At 43.5% G+C, this 16588-nt stretch overlaps 1 protein-coding gene across 1 annotated transcript in view; it reads left to right on the forward strand.

The window, feature by feature from the left end:
* Positions 1–810: 810 nt before the first annotated feature.
* Positions 811–16588, forward strand: part of ANKFY1 (ankyrin repeat and FYVE domain containing 1) — a 32304-nt gene continuing 16526 nt past the window's right edge. The window contains exons 1-9 of the mRNA XM_059866171.1: positions 811–965; positions 5644–5836; positions 7337–7455; positions 9760–9895; positions 11343–11466; positions 12680–12829; positions 13318–13483; positions 15488–15692; positions 16415–16483. Of these exons, the coding sequence (XP_059722154.1) occupies positions 956–965; positions 5644–5836; positions 7337–7455; positions 9760–9895; positions 11343–11466; positions 12680–12829; positions 13318–13483; positions 15488–15692; positions 16415–16483 (1172 nt within the window). The 5' untranslated portion in view covers positions 811–955. The remainder of the gene's footprint in view (positions 966–5643; positions 5837–7336; positions 7456–9759; positions 9896–11342; positions 11467–12679; positions 12830–13317; positions 13484–15487; positions 15693–16414; positions 16484–16588) is intronic.

A 16588-nucleotide genomic window follows, 5' to 3' on the forward strand; every position in this document is an offset into this window, starting at 1 on the left:
GCCCAGCTCTGGATTTGCTGTTTTATCCAACAGCAAAATAAATGGGCTGCAGAACAGACCTTTTCAAAGGTCACTTCATGGTGGAGTCCAGAAAAAATTATGCCTGTAAAACAATACAGTGCATAAAGTCTTCAAACGTTTAACTGCAAGTTGCTCCTCAAAGCAAGCAACAAATTTGCTGTTGGACCAGCATGGAGTATTTGGCATTTCAGTCGCATGTAAGCAGGAGCGATGAACAACAACTGCCGAGGGGGCAGCAGTGTTGTACACGTGGCTGGGATAATGATCCTGTTACTGGTACGCGGTCATTGCCTGTGGAATGCATCCATTCACCCACCGGGCACCAATGCAGCGTCCGGGGGGCACAGATTCAGTGTCCGGGATTGTTGGCTCTGAAACAGAAGCAGGACCTGAAGTGGCGAGGAGCCCCCGTGCCCGAACGCCCTCGCCGTGGTTCCTGCAGCCGGGCGGGCACTGCCGCGCCGAGGGCGCTTTCCGGGCCCGGGGCAGCGCTCCGGGAGAAGATGAGCGGAGGCGATTTCCCCCGTGCTGTACCCGGGCGGTATTTTCCAGCGTTCCCCAGCCGTGCCAGTCGCTTCGGTGTTCCCCGCCATCCCGGCGCTCCGGCCGGGATCACCGGGCGCCTCCTCCAAGCGGGAAGCGCATCCCGGGGCGGCTCCACCTGGCCGCGCTCTGCCTCCCGCCGCGATCCCGGGGCTGCGCCGTGCCGCCAGCCGGCTGCCGGTGCCGCCGGAGAGCCGGATAATGCAGGAGAAGGCGGGATAACTCAGGAGAAGGCGGGATAAGGCGGAGAAGGCGGGATAACGCGGGGCGAGCGGGACCGTCCCAGCAGCGCGGCCGGTGGCGGCGCTATTGCGCTGCTCTCGCGAGACCGCCGCGCTCTGGCGCTGGAGCGGGCGGCGGCTCTCGCGAGAGCTGCGGCGCCGGAGCCAACATGGCGGAAGGTGAGGGGGGGAACCCCGGTGAGGGGCCGGGCGGGGCAGGGGACCGCGGCAGCCGGGGGCCTCCGCCGCTCCCGGGGCACCGCAGTGTGAGGCTGCGGCCGCTCTCCCAAGCGGGACGGGCTCGGTCCTGCCCGCGGCGGCTGGGGCGGGCCGCCCCCGAGATGAGCGGGAGATGGCGGGGGCCGCGGGCGGACACCCCCGGGCGGGGCCGGCCTGGCGCGGGCGGCTTTGCCTCTCAGGAGGGCGTTTGGGGTGGCCGTGGGTGGCGGGAGCCGGCCAGGAGGTCCCGCCGACCCGTCCCCGCAGGCGGTGGGTCAGGCGGGGCCGCAGGGGGCTCCTGCCCGTGTCGTGGGGCTCATCCCGGCGTGCCCTGCCCGAGGCGCCGCGGGCGGCGGCTTTCCCTGGAGCCGGGCGGGCTGCCGGTGCTGCAGCCTCCCGGTCACTTGTCCCGGAGCCCTTTTGTCAGGCTCAGGTGAGGTTTGCAGAGCTCCTGGAGTGCTGTTTAGCTTGAAGACTGGCAATCGCACCATTCTAATTAATTTAACCTGAAGGGATTTGGAAAAAGAAAAAAAACCGCTTGGATTTTTACAGTTCTGCTCATTTCTGCAAGACAAGCTTCCTCTTTTTCTTGGAGGAAACGGAGTGTGCAGACGGAGCTAAAATGCTCCAAGTTACAGAGGAAATGAAGTTAGAGTCGTGAAAGCAGAGCCTTCAGCTCTTGAAGTGCAGCTCTTGGACAGTGGTGGAATTTTAGGAACACTTGTAGAATATTGACTAAGATGGAGCAGATGCTGCTGGACTGGCATGCATCAGCTGAGAGGATGCTGTAGTGAAGCTGGTTTGATAAGTCCTCAGAGCAGTGCCTAACTTCTTGTGTGCTGAAATACCACTGCTTCATATTTAGCTGACCAGCCTCTTATGCTTGCTTTTGGGCCTTGGTGACCCAGTTCTGGAAGGTTTTAGATGTCCAGGTTGGCTTCAGGTGGTGAAACTTCCCCAAAAAGAGACTCTCAAGGATGTGAGGCTCTGGCTCAGGATCCTCCTTTGCAGAATTAACCTGCAGCTGATACAAGCAAGCCCTGTTTCAGATAATCTGTACTTATCAGGGATTCTTCCCTGCCTTAAGTAATTCTCTGATCTTTTGGCTGAATAAAGCACATGACCAACGAATGATCCTGTGTGAATTGGAATAACAAGCTGGAGTTGTCACCCTTCTCAGTTCCTTAGGTTGTGTTGGAAGAGGGCCTCACTTTGTCCCTGCAAACAAGGTACCTACCTGCAGCCACACTTTTCCAGTTAAGAGCTACCCTTGAGTCAGCTGAAAAGTGAAAGCCTATTAAGGAAGGGAGCTTGTCAAGTTGTGGTTATTAGCTCAGAAGCCAAGTGCTTCTTCTTATAAGGAAGTGTTGCCTCTGTCTAGAAAAATACTACATCAGATTTATTGCAATTGTTGCCTGCAGATTGACTGAACATCTTAGTGTGTAATTTCTGTGTTCTGTACTGCTGATACAGGAGGCTTACAGGCAGGCATGGGTAAGAATTGTTGGATTAATGCTTGAGTGGAAAGAAGCAGTAGCTGTAGAGCTTTGGGGTGGTAAAGATCAAAAATAAGCAAAAGTGAGGAGGAACCAGAAAGCAGTGACTTGTATATCCTTGGGAGATTAGGGTCTGAGTGTGGAGCAGTGGAGGAGATAAGGAAATGATTTGGTTTTCTGAAATATTTCACTCAGGTCGACTTTGTAAGGAAACAAAGTTTGTCTGTATGGCTTCTGGGACTGCTTTTGATGGGTGGAATGGGCTGTGTGATGGGTTCCACTAGAGCCTCCCTCTAATTTTTGATATGTGCTCTCTGTCTCCTCATTGCCTTTTGCCTCCCTTACTTGCATTCACCTATTTGCTCCCATGTTCTTCTGTTCATTCTCCTGTAAGAAAATGACAGTAGCCTTTCCTGAAATCCTCTTCAAAGCCTTTGATATGGAATATAAACTTCTGCCAGTTCATGAGATGCTGATCAGTCTGCCAGAAAGCTGTTAACAAAAGCTACTCTTATTTACCTGGACTGTGGCTCAAAAGAAGAGGCATTTTGTGTTTTCTGCTCTGCTGAACCCGGGCATCCTCCTCACTGAGGCATTGGGGTTGCTGTTTAGCCAGAGGCTTACTGGTATCTGACTCAGCCTGTCCTTTCAGTGTCTTGAGGCAAGGACCATCATTAAGAGTGTGTGTGTGTGCCTGCAGTAATTGTACCTTTTATTTGCTCACTCCTTAAGTGAGCAGTTTATAGGGAAAACTGAGCCTTTGCTCTTGTGCTGTAAATGTAAATTAACTGCATCGTGAGAACTCTCTTGGATGTGCATTTGTAATGTGCTGTAAGGTCAAATACTGTCCTCAAGTCTAGCTACTACACAGGTGTGCAGGTTGTCATGCAGAATAAGAGAAACTTTTTATTTTACAGTTCTTGTAATTGGTACAGTAAGCAAATACCTGTCAGCCCTTCTCACTGAGTTTGCAGGGAGCATATGGTGTCAGTCTGAAAGCAAGAGTTCTCAAAGCTTTGGGTCTTCAAGGTGCTTTCACTGCTAGGAGGGATTGCCTGGGATTGCCCTGAAAGCAGCAGTGACAAAGCTGGATTGTTGGTCATGCACAAAGCTTCAACTACTGCTGTTTGGGGGTTTATGGTAGTTCTGCATTGTATCCTAGTGATTTCAGGGTAATTTGGAGGTAATGAGCTGACTTTGGTAAAATGACAGTATTTATGGTGGTACAGATTCTTTATTCCCACCTTTGCACTCCCATGGTTTGCTTGGAAGGTGCAGGATTTCTGTAGGGAGGTGCATGCAAGGAGCTTCACTAGGCAGCTTCTTATTCCTAGCTTTTGTATTTGTATGCCATCTAAAAATCTTACTGGATAAACAGTGGTGCTGTTCATACACTAATTTTTGGTGCAGTTCTCAGTGTGTTTTGCTCTGGGCTCCTGTCAGACTCCTGCTCTAACAGTAGGACTTGCTTTGTGCCCCAACACTATCCTTCTAGAGAAATGAGGAAGGAGTAATTGCTCAAGGGACGTGTCCTTCTAGTTCTGGGAACACTAAAACTGCATCTATCTTCACATAGAAAGGCTGACCACAGCAGGATTTCAAACCTTCCTTGAGCCTTGGTGTGGTGCTGATGGCACAATTCTGAAATCAGAGTATATTTCAGTAGAAAAAGAAAGGTGTCCCAAAGGAGGTGGCATCTATGAAGTTTTGAAGGATGAAGCTAACAAAAAGGCTGTTGAAGGAAGTACCTGCCAAGACTTCTTTTGCAGTATTAACTGAAAAATAAAATGGGATATGTTGCCTTTTGCTTATCCATTACAATGGTTGTTAAGTTAGGAGGAAGCATTTGCTGCAGGGTCTGTAGAGGACAGGCTAAACAAGGTGCTCTGTCTGCAGCAGAGCCACAGAGTGATGCTCTGCCCTGGGGACCTGTGTCAGAGCAAGGCCAAGGTCAGCTGCACTGTTGAACTTTTCTACAGGAGCAAGAAGAAAACACTGATCAACAGAGCTCAGTTTCTCATTGTTTGTACTAGTGATGTTTAGTAAATATTTTGGAAAAGTCTTTGAAATATGAATTCCTGGCTAGTAGGGAGTAATCTTGTAGGAACTTTCCCACCTAAAACCCCTGGTTAGCCTCTGAATTTATCCTCCCTGCCCTCTCTTATTTTAGGACTGGTTTGGGATTTGGCCTTACTTGAAAAATCAGCCCAATGATAGGGGGAAGATAATGAAGGCCTGTGATTGATAGGAAACATACAGTTTTTGCAACTAATCCATAAATAAGCACTCATAAGTTGGATTGGTTTTAAATACCTGTACAGATGTTTCCTTCCGGCAGCGAAGTGTAGAGGTTTCTAATGGGGGTGGACTGGGTTGATTTACTCCAGCATGTTGTGGAGTGACCAGTTAAGTGTGGTGGAAGAGTGGCTTTTGCAATGGGATGGAAATACCTGCTCAAGGATCAGATTCCTGGGTGCTGTTGCTTTGCTGATCCTGGACTGAAATAGCCATCATGGAATTGACTCCATTTGTGATGCCTTACCAGTGGAGTGCCTCCAGTGGAGGAGTGTGTGTGCCAGCAGGAAGTAGTTTGATATACTTTTGACTGGCCTTTAACACATAGATTCTGGGGACAGTCTGCTTTCCACTCTGGCCATATTTTGGGGAGTTTCTTAGCTGACAGGTTGAGGAGTTCTAAACAGGTCAGTTAAAATACTCTGAGGTAGATATGATACTTAGCAGCTGTTCTCATGCTTATTTGTGGTTTAAGTATCAGCTGAAAAGTCAAACAGCATCTTAACTAGGCTGAAAAAAATGAGTAAGAACCAAAGACTTAGTCCTCTGCCCCACCATAATTCCCACAGAAATGGACTCCCATGGCTTTAGGAACTTTATGGCATTTCTGACAAAGCAGAATTCAGAACTTTCTTTGTAAGTGGCTTTTATCACTGTTACAATTTTAAAATGTATTTATGAAAATGATAGAAAATAGGAGGTTTAATACTGGGGGTGAGGTGCTCGGGTATTTGGAAGAGGAGAGACTCTCCTTGGAGTGTTGTAATTAAACAACATGTGAAGATACCCTCAGATGCCAAACAAGGTGTGCATCTCTCAACGTTGTAGTAACACTGTGTGCCTTACAGAGGAGGTGGCCAAGCTGGAAAAGCACCTGATGCTCCTCCGCCAGGAGTATGTGAAGCTGCAGAAGAAACTTGTTGATACAGAAAGGAGGTGCAACCTTCTGGCTGTGGAGGCCAACCAGGACAATGCCAGCGACACCTTCATCAGCCGGCTTCTGGCCATTGTAGCTGAACTCTACCAGCAGGAGCAGTACAGGTAAGGAATCCTCCTCTGGGAAAGGGAAGTTACAGGAACCTTTGGTTTTATTGACTGTGTTAGGTCCTGGTCTTACACAGGGAGAATTCTTTGTTGCCACATATGAATAGAGTCCTGAGTTGCAGTTGTAGATGGAAGAGGATGCTAAGGTCATGGCATACTGAATCCAGTTCTTGAATTGAGAGCTCTAAGCAGAAGTTCCTTCCAGACAAGTTCAGAGAAAACTAGCCACAGTCACTGTCAGCAACAGAGCTCACTTTGAAGAAGAGAGGAGTTTTGAACTGAACCATGCTCAGTTGATGGATTAATTACACAATGTGTCCGGAAAAGCTGTTCCTTTTGTGAAAGGCTTTGTCCTAAAACATTTTCAGTGCTGTATTCCTGTTGTGTGTGAAGAAGCTTGATTAATTTGGCTTGTCTGGTTGTATTAGTGGTATATGTGACTTAGTGATACACTGTATTTTTGAATCTCAGCACAAAATTGTGCTTAATAGTTTCTTTTCCATAGGCACACTAAGGATCCCTTCCATATTCTAGATCCCTGAGCTGATTAAGTTCTGAGACTGCTACGATATTTATCGGTTTCTTTGCTGTTACTGAAAGCAAAGCCAATATAGTAAAGGAGTTTAGTCATGTAAGGGAAAATCTATTTTAGTTAAAATTTCCTTGCACCAGCATCTCATCATGAGCCTGAGAAAAGGCTCTGTCCGTGCAAGAACTTCCTGTAGCCTGGTGGGTAAAAGATTTGTTAGGTAGTAAATGTCAGAAGAGTTGGAGCACTTTATTTCTGTTCAGCTTCTTAGCTTTAAAGGCATTCAATAGTTGTCTCAAAGGGCCTACATATCACAGAATGAGAAAGGTAGCAGGTCCCAGTGCAGGTTTCATTAAGTAACTTCTCTGTGTGTGCTGTAGTTTATAGCAGTGCTTTGATTTGGAAAATGGTCTGGAAAGCACACCTACACAGTCAGAACATTTGCAAGCCATGGGATTTCAAAATGAGCAGGGCAAATGGATAACCTGGAATAAAGGGTCAGGATGAAATGGGTGTTCTTGACAGCTGCTCTCCTGGGAACTGGGGATTCTGTCTTGCACTCGGCCTCCTGTCAAACAGCGTTGTTCTCTTGCTGGTCTTGCCTGAAAGCATTGGTGCTCTGCTGACAGTATTAGTATGGACACTGTGGCATAAATACTTAACTTCAAGATCGTTGGCTTTTCCTAACTTCTACAGTAATTCTCTTCCTGTTTATTCTGAAACGGTTTAAAAAACCAAGCCCAACCAAGCACCTGAAATATGAATGACTCATTGTATTTCTCTCTAGAAAAATAGGAATTGTCATTTGGCAACATGTTCTACTTAACCAGTTGTGTTTTAATGTCTCAAACAATTTGAACCTGAATGTGGATACCCAGATATAGATACCATGGAGATGCTGAATCTATACATACCTAAGTGCAGGAGAAGTCTGCATAATACATGTTTGGGCTTTTTTCTCCTCTCAGTGATCTGAAGATAAAGGTTGGGGACAAGCACATCCATGCTCACAAATTTGTCTTGGCGGCACGCAGCGATACGTGGAGCCTTGCCAACCTTGCCTCAACAGAGGAGCTGGATCTGTCAGGTCAGTCACTGCTGAGTAATGTGATGCCTCAGTTGTCTTTAGGGTGACTTGTGAAAGGGCCTGTTGGTAGAAGGTTACTTAAGTGCCTTCCAGTCTCCTGCTGTGCACTAAAAGTGGTGCTTAATCTGTTTATAACCAAGCTCTTTCTCTGGAGTGGTAGTGAGCTTGTGAACTGGGTGCTAGGGGTAGTTAAATCAATAACCTGCCTTCTTTCTCTTTAACAAACAGGGGTTGAGATTGGTGGCCTGTTTGTCTTTTCTAGAGTCAACTAAACATAATGAAAAACAAATCTATATGGAGGAGCTTGACTTCTTCCTTTTTGAGGAAGGACAGGGCTTTTTGAGGTAGTGTGCATAATTTCTCTGAAGCGTGTCATGGAAATACCTTGCTGCTTGTTAACATAGTGTGTGTGGGAAGTGAATGCAAGTACTGATTTGTCACTGAAATTGTTTGCTTTGGCACTTTGATACCTTTGTAAAACAGGTGAGGAAGAGAAATTTTCTAACAGACCGTCTTCTACATGAGTGTTTTGTTCTGTGTAGCTGTTTCTTGCATGTACTTACACTGGGCAGTGCTGCTGCAGATTGAACCTGTCAGAAGGCTTTTCTGTACTTAACAGTGTAGGAGAGCCTTATACAATTAGTTTGTGAGCAATAAAACCAGGTATGAAGTTAAGCAGGCTTGTGGACTGGCATGTTGAATATTAAGCATTGGCTTCACGTTCTGCACTTAATCTTATAGTAAATTCCAAGTGCAAACTGGAAAGTAGCAAGTCACAGCAAGCTGCTTTTATGGGACATCACAGGCTTCCTTGTAGCACGACTGGTGGATCTTTCTGCAGCCACAAGAAAACAGATGCCAAGGAGTTTTGAAACTGAGTGCTGTGCTAACAAAAATTATTACTAAAAAGCTCTTATGTTAATTATAGTGTCATTACAAGTGGCAGTCCAAAGCATTTCTAGCTCCACGTCTAAGCTAGTCTGAATCTCAAATGTAGCTGTAGTCTTATGTGTTTAACAAAGCAAACACTGTTTAAATACATGCTAGTAAATGATACTTTCCACTGTAAAATTGCATTATTGATTTTAAAAAAAATTGATAAATGGCACAAGGATTAGCTTATGGAGCAGCTTGAGGAAGATACAAGCTGTTCCCTGCAAATTGTTTTCTGAGGGGTTATCTTAAGAATTTGCAGGCTAAGATTGCCTGAATCTTATCTTCAGAATGCAGGCAGCATTTGAGATTGAGCACTTGTAGAGTTCATGTAATCTGTAGAATTTTCTAATCTTTAAAAGAGTGGAAAGAGATGAACGCATGTTCTCTTATTGAGAGGGAGAAAATGCTCTCTTAGCTCTGCCAAGGCAGAGCTGATAGTACATCTCAAGTAGGCTTTCTGATTGTTGGAGTTTGGCAAAAAAACACTTGTCTTACTAAAACCTTGTGATTCCTGAGAGGCAGTCTGCATGCCAAGTACTTCTACTACTCTGCAGATAATCTGGGCCAACCCTCCATCTAAAGGAGATGTTTTAGGATGGGTATTTCAGGTTCTTTAAGGTTTGTAATTCAAAATATTTTTTTAAAGAACAAAACAGCTCAGAGGACTAACGTTAATTTTTAAAATTTATGGAATTGATCTGATCTTCTGAAGTTATTCTTATCTACATCCTTGTAAGATGGATTGTCATTTTAATTGAGAGTGAGTGACAAAGGTCCTTGGCCACTGGGCTTATGTAGTGTCCCATGGTGTGATTTTCTGGTTTTCCCACTGTGTGAAAACATCAGTTTGTGATCAGTCTTGTAAAGACTGAAATCTAACCAGCTTCTTAACTGGCTTTTTTTGCACTTCTAGAAATGGCTAGGAGCAGTTTGAAGTGCTTTGTAGTTACTACCAGTGTAATAAGGTGTAAGTACCTTTGTTGGAATGCAGCAGTTCACAACATACGGCTGTTAAATTAAAGGGGGCTTTGTTCTTGTCAGGTGTGGATGTGCATTAGGCCATATGTGAGGGACCAAGGACTTCATAAGGGCCCCTAAATATGCAGCATTGGTGTAGCAGGTAGATGTTACAGTGCTCCCTGCATTCTGCACGGTGTCACAGTGTAAGAAGGTTTTCCTGCTTGGTGCCAGCACTGTTACTCAACTTCTGGCCAGTTTCACTTGTTTTGACGTTTTGAACAAAGTACAGTTTCAAAACAAGACTATCTTTTTCTTTTTATGGTAGCTTTTAGAAGTCAAAGGAATAGCAACTGCTAGGACAGGTGATTGGTTTTAGTATTTTATTAATCCTGTTGCTCCCTGTACCAGATGCTGACCCAGAGGTAACCATGGCAATGCTGAGGTGGATCTACACAGATGAACTTGAGCTAAGAGAAGATGATATCTTCTTGACAGAGCTCATGAAATTAGCTAATAAATTTCAGCTCCAGCTGCTTAGGGAAAGGTGAGTCTCAGTAAATACACTTGAACTCTTAAACCTTGTTTGAACAGAGATAAGATGATAGCTGCTGGCAATAGGATAGAATTATGCTTTTTCAAAGGTCTTGAGCTTTTAATAATACAGCATGTCATTCAGTTTATCAGGGGCAATGAAGCAGTGCACTAGAGTTAAACTGTAGCAGACTTCTCATAGGTTTTATGTTCACTTTTCAGTTCTTCTCACAGCCAAACTAATAACCCTACTCGTGTGTTGAGAGAAGATCAGTAGGATGCCATCAGGTTCAGGAGAGTTGCAAGAAAGAAATTGTTAGAGAATGCTAGGTCGAATCAATGACAATTAATTTGAGGTATTAAAGTGTCACAGGTGAAATTTTTGTAACTTCTGTGCAACCTTTCTTCAGAAATAAGGTTAGTAACAGTATGATACTTTCCCAGTCTGAGACTATGATTACACTGTGGCACTAGGGGCTAGGTTGTTATCTTGAACTCTTGAGAGTGTTCTAAACCATTTAGAGTTAGTGAGAAGCCTGAATGTACAAACTGAAACCTCGTCAAGTTGTGTACAACTTCAAAGCCTTCAATTTAGTCAAAGTACCCTTTGATAGAATAATCCTTTGCCCAAGGGATGTCTGTAACAGTACATGACATTCATAAGCTGTGATTTGTGTGCCTTCAATGTGAAGCAACTAAATTGCTGTCAAGTGTTCTGACCAGAGGAGTTGAAATCTGTAAGGCCAATGCTAAAACTGCTTCAAGCCTTGTAGCAGCCTGGAAGCTGCCCTTATGTTGTACTGTGAACTTAGCAGTTGTCTGGTCAGTAGTCCAGTGACAGCTCCATGTGTACGATGCCATTCATAATTATGAGATGTTTTTGTAGGTATAGAATCACTGAATAATGGAATTGTTTAAGCTGGAGAAGACCACCAAGAGTAGCCAACAGCCCAGCACTGCCAAGTCCATCATTAACCATATCCCCAGGTGCCATATCTACACATCTGTTAAATCCCTGCAGGATGGTGACTCCACCCCTGCTCCAGGCAGCTGTGCCAGTGCCTGACTACCCTTGCAGTGAAGACATTTTTCCTAATACCCAACCTCAACAGCCCCTGCCTGTGATCACTGTAGTACATCTTCCCTGCTTCATAGCAGTGAATGAACTGCAGTTTGTGTCCTTGGGAGAGCTGGGGTGTATCTCTACTTGCAGACAGCTGCAGGGTGGGGTTATCATGGGACCTTGGCTAGGTGGATTCTGATAGAAGTCTGCTCTTAGGGGAGGTGTCTGCTAGGGCTGCTGATGAAAGTATGTTTATGCAGTTCAGCCTTCTAGTAAAGCAAGTCCATGCCATATTCTACCAGCATCTAAAAAACTGTGTTAGGACTCTGTTACAGCATGGGACAGTAATTAAGTAAAGCTTTTTGATTACTGACCACTGGCTTTTCTGTTTTGACAGATGTGAAAAAGGAGTGATGTCACTGGTTAATGTCAGGAACTGCATCCGTTTCTATCAGACTGCTGAGGAGCTCAGTGCCAGCACCCTCCTCAACTACTGTGCTGAGATCATTGCTAGCCACTGGGTGAGTCCTGGCACGAGGAAGCAAGATGAGAAATGTTTGCACATTATAGAAACTCAGGGGTAGAATTTTGCTTACCTTACCACACTGTCTAACCTCTGTTAGTTGGTCAGTTGTCTTGAGAATGTCTTGGTGGGGAAGATTAACTTCTACCCAAATACTTGTTCTGTTCATTGGAAATACTTCACTGTACAAAATGTCTCAGTTTCCTAAACATGAAGGAGATAGAAGGGACTGTCTCCTAATAAACAAGAGGGTTGTTTATCAAATCTGGGCTTCAAAGTGTTTATAAGTTCATCCATAGTTGGTCTCTGTCTATACAGATCACAAATCCCAGGCCTGCTTTTATTTCTAAAAATAGTTCATGGAAGCCAGGACGATTTATCTTCTGTAATGGAGAGAGACAGCCAGTCTTGCAACCAACTTGGAAGTTTCACTTGCTCTGATCTCTTATTTTGAAGAAAGTTTGATTAACTGAGTAATGAATTAGCCTTTAAAATAAGACCTGTCAACAGTAGACTTGAGGTGGGGCTTTAGGTTATTTTAAATCTCAAATTCATACTCTAGATATGGAGGTTTCTTTCCTTGGCTAATTTGAAGGCAGAAGGAAGTGTTTTGATATGTTAATATATTAAAAAGATTGTTATATGTGAACTGTGAGTCAACAGTTATAACTCTTGACTTTCTTCTTGATTCCTAAATTTTGATGCTTACCTCTACCTGGAAATGCAGTTGCTTCTGTTTAGTCAAATGAGCACTAACTCAGACCTAAGATCTTTTTATTCCTAAGCTTCTCTTTACTTTTATTAATAATTTTATGAATCTTCATTATAATAATATATTCATAATTTTATGAGTCTTCAGTAGTAGTAGGACTTCTTCTTAACTCTTTAAAAAAGTTAATAGAGGAATATTTTAAAGACTAGATGTTAATCCACCATAGGAGCATTAAAATGCTGCTTTTCCATGTCCGTAGACAAAAAGAAATAAAAATTTCACTAACTGATCTTGAAACTAAAATGCAAGATTTAAAACTTCCTGATTGTTTCTTCCTAATCTTTAAAGACTATCTGGGATTGTTCTTGCCAAAATGTTCTCAAAATTGAACTTTTAACTGAACTTGTTTTGTGAACTTGAGAATTACATTGTGCGATGCCTTGTCCATAAATAAAACATGAATGTGTTGCTTACCCTTCTCTTTTTTAATTGCTCCTAGGATGACCTGCGTAAAGAAGACTTCAGCAGCATGAGTGCTCAGCTGTTGTATAAAATGTTCAAGTCCAAGACAGAATATCCCTTGCATAAGGCCATTAAAGTTGAAAGAGAAGATGTAGTCTTTTTGTATCTCATTGAAATGGATTCTCAGGTATAGTGAGACTGACTTGATCTATCTAGAATTTGATGTTTCAAATAACTAGTTCCTAAGTACCACTCTGAACCTTGTTAGGGATTTTTGTCACTAATTCTTATTTGCATGTTTAGCATTGCCACAGCTACTTCTGTGTCTGTAATGGAGATCTATCTAGCAGTAGCTCCACAAGGACATAATTTAGAAGTGATTCATAATGCTTAGAACATCTTGCATGCAACAGAATATATCTAATAAAATCCATTATCTGATATTGCTATTGCCCATTTAAAGCTGAGTGGTTATAGTAGACAACTCTGCTGCTTCATGACAGTTCAGTAAAAATAATTTCCTTGAACAACTTTTCTGTTGAAAGGTGAAGTAACAGGTGTTTGTTTGCTTGGATGAAAACTCCAAACAACTAGCAAATAAATTGTCCCCCAACAAAGGGCAGGGAGTAATTATTCAAATACTTTTAATGCCAGTTGGCTGTGTTTATGTTGTAGCTTCCTGGGAAGCTCAATGAATTGGATCACAATGGAGATCTGGCTCTGGACCTAGCCCTGGCCCAAAGATTGGAGAGTATTGCAACTACACTGGTCAACTACAAGGCTGATGTAGATAGGGCAGACAAGAGAGGCTGGAGTCTGCTCCATAAAGCCATCCAGAGAGGTAAGTAGATGGGATCTTAAGCTTTGTTAACTTCCAGTTGTTCCCTCTGTGGAATACATATTTTAAAGTCTATTCCTGTGTCATGTTTTAGTTGACATTGCAGTTAGAAAATTGTAGTAAAGTATGAACTTTGTCCTGTTTTCGTTTTTTTTTTTAGACATAAAAGCAAACAGTCTATTATCTGAGATCTGAGAACCAGTCTAGTCTGCTAATTGGGGAAACCTATGCTGTATGATATCCAGGTGCAAGCTATTATAACATTGCCTGCTAAAAGAAGAAATTCAGGGAGACACTGGAAATATTCAAATTTGACAGTATTCTTTCTGACAAATAGTTGAATTGAGCACCACAACATAAGGGTCACAAAGATGAAGTCTTTTCCTAGACTTGGGTTGAATGCAGCATATGGGTCTTTGAGATATGGATATAGTTAGTGAGGGTCCTCACTACTGCACAGCAGTTTCAGAAGAGGAAAATCTGACTGAAAGAAGATGAGGAGCAAGTTGAGCTACTTCTGTCCAGCCTAAATATTTTCAAAGCTTCAGTAGCAGTTATCAGAGTAGAGTCTGAGTACAACTACATGATTATATTGAGCTGCTCTCCACCTTAGAGTGGAAAATGCATCTTGTGAGAACTGGAGCACAGCAGGTTCTGGTTGCCATAGCCACAGTACTCTGAAGGGTTTGGATCAGCAGCATCTTGGCCTGTGGTCAAAGTGTGATAAAAATCTGCAGCAAACACCTTGTGCTGCTCCTTGTTTCTGCAATGTCTTTGGCAGCTCTGTTCCAGAAAGTTTATTTCTAGCACCAAACTGTCTCAGACCCCTAGAAGTAAAGGAGGAAATTGGGATCTGTATTTTAAGCTCACAAAATTTGAATTAATCTCCTACATGTCTGAACAGGGTAATACTGGCATCTGATCCTGTGAGTGAGACTTGAGCTGCAGGAGTAGGAGACGTTGTAGGCATAGGTCAGTGTGTGATGGCTGCAGCCCTATAAAACACTGGATTTTCAGCAGGCTGCTCTTCATTCTTAATACTGGCATTATTCTCTAGTTCTAATGTCTGCTTTCAGTCTGAGCTAGAGCTCTGAGAACGAACACTTGCTTTTCAGTAACCACAGCTTCAATGAATTAATCACAGTTAACAATCACATGTTCTGGAAAGCAAACTGTCTGCACTTGCCACATGATTCTTACTACTTATGATCACTGAAAAGTGGGGGAATGTGATATGGAAATGAGAAAATGGGACTTTTGTTTTTGTTGACAGAGATAATCCAGCACTATAGATTGTAACACTGTTCTTTGTTCTCCAGTCTTACATTCAGACCAAGCAAATGTGAAAATGTCTGTGCAAAGTAGCCTTTAAAGCAGGGGCAGCCAGTGTTTTCCTGAAGTTATTCTTTGCATTGCTGTTTCAAGTTCAAGGTTTCATGTGTTGATGTGGATCTAGTCAAGAAGGAGTTCTTGGGAATGCTGTGCATGGTGGGTCTGCACTGCTAAAGCCCTTACCCTGTATGCATACAAGGGCCTGAATTTCCAAGAGCAAAGGCAGTGTTATTACTTGTTTATGTAGTAAGACTCCACAGACTGACTTGAACTGGAAATTTTTGACTAGTGCCTTGAAATAGTACTTTTTTTTCAAAAAATTCTTGTGTGTTCTTGCACAGTTTGCCCAATGTTTGATTAAGGCAACAATGGATATATCTTTTATAGAGGAACAAGCAAAGTCAGTATCTCTATTACAATAAGCTGGTGTGAGAACTTGAGTCACAGGTAACCTGTGGGCAAAGCACTTTTTCCAAGGGCTTGTTGTGAAATATTTTAATCCTGACTTTGCTGTGAAGCATTGTTGAAGTTGCCTGTTGCTGAGGCATTCTAGGAGCAGATATTGTGTTGGAATGAATGTATGGTATGGAGTGAAGTCATGTGTCCCTGTTTACTGGAGTATAAAATATATGGGCTACATATATCCATTAATAACATTGTTTTGTTTCCCAAAAGGAGATAAATTTGCTGCAAACTTTCTCATTAAAAATGGTGCCCGTGTGAATGCTGCTACACTGGGAGACCAGGAGACTCCTCTGCACCTTGTGGCATCCTACAGCCCCAAGAAGCACTCCCCAGATGTCATGGCAGAGATGGCGCAGATTGCACAGTCCCTCCTGCAGGCAGGAGCCAATCCAAACATGCAAGACAGCAAAGGCAGGTAAATACTGGGGAAGTAAAATGCTGCCAGTGTAACAGACAATGCTGTGGTGATCAGATGCAACCTCCTAAGAGCCTGGTCAGGTCTTTCAGCAAAGGACAGCTGATGCTGGAAGCAGGAATCTATTTACCCAGTTTGAGCCCTGTTGGTAGCACTCAAAGTAGAAAGCTATGCAGGCTGAATGGTACCTTGTCATGGCAAATTAAACACAGCCCAGCTACAGAAAGCTGGGGTGAGTGGTAGTGTTAGAACACATGGCACACAGTTAAACTGCCTTTATTGAGTCACTGAATGGTAAAAGCTAACTAAGATGACAAATAGTATACCTGAAGCTGTCAGGGAAACCAAAATGTTCTCAAAAATGCCAGTTTCTGCAGTATGTTTGTCTGAAGTGTAGGGCCTGTAAGTTTTTTCACAGGTTAGGTTAGGCTGGCAAGCAAGTTTATAAAATGATATAGAAGACTTGGAATGTATCAGCTGCATAGTTCTGATAGGTAAAGCTATTGTGCTTCTTCCTTTAGAGTTACTTCTTACATTAACGAGTTCCTTTCTACTAAATTAATTGGAGTCATGTTCACTAAAAGTTTAGATTTCTCTTTAAGGAGTGCTTGTGCCCTTCTCCTTTAAGCAGAGATGAAAGCCTGTAGTTCTCTAGGGCACTTTGGTGGCTGGGGCCAAAGTCTGGAGTGTCTCACTGTAACTGTTCTCTGCTCCAATTCCAGGACCCCCTTGCATGTGTCCATTGTGGTCAGGAATGAGCCTGTGTTCAGCCAGCTCCTGCAGTGCAAGCAGTAAGTCTCACATGAATGTAAAATGCACTAAAGTTACCTTGTACAGTGAAGATCTGAAGACTGTTTTAACAACTCTTCTGTGCCTTTTTGCCTTGTAATAAGACT

The sequence above is a fragment of the Haemorhous mexicanus genome, chromosome 22 (genome assembly GCF_027477595.1).
Source record: "Haemorhous mexicanus isolate bHaeMex1 chromosome 22, bHaeMex1.pri, whole genome shotgun sequence".
Classification (NCBI taxonomy): Eukaryota; Metazoa; Chordata; class Aves; order Passeriformes; family Fringillidae; genus Haemorhous; species Haemorhous mexicanus.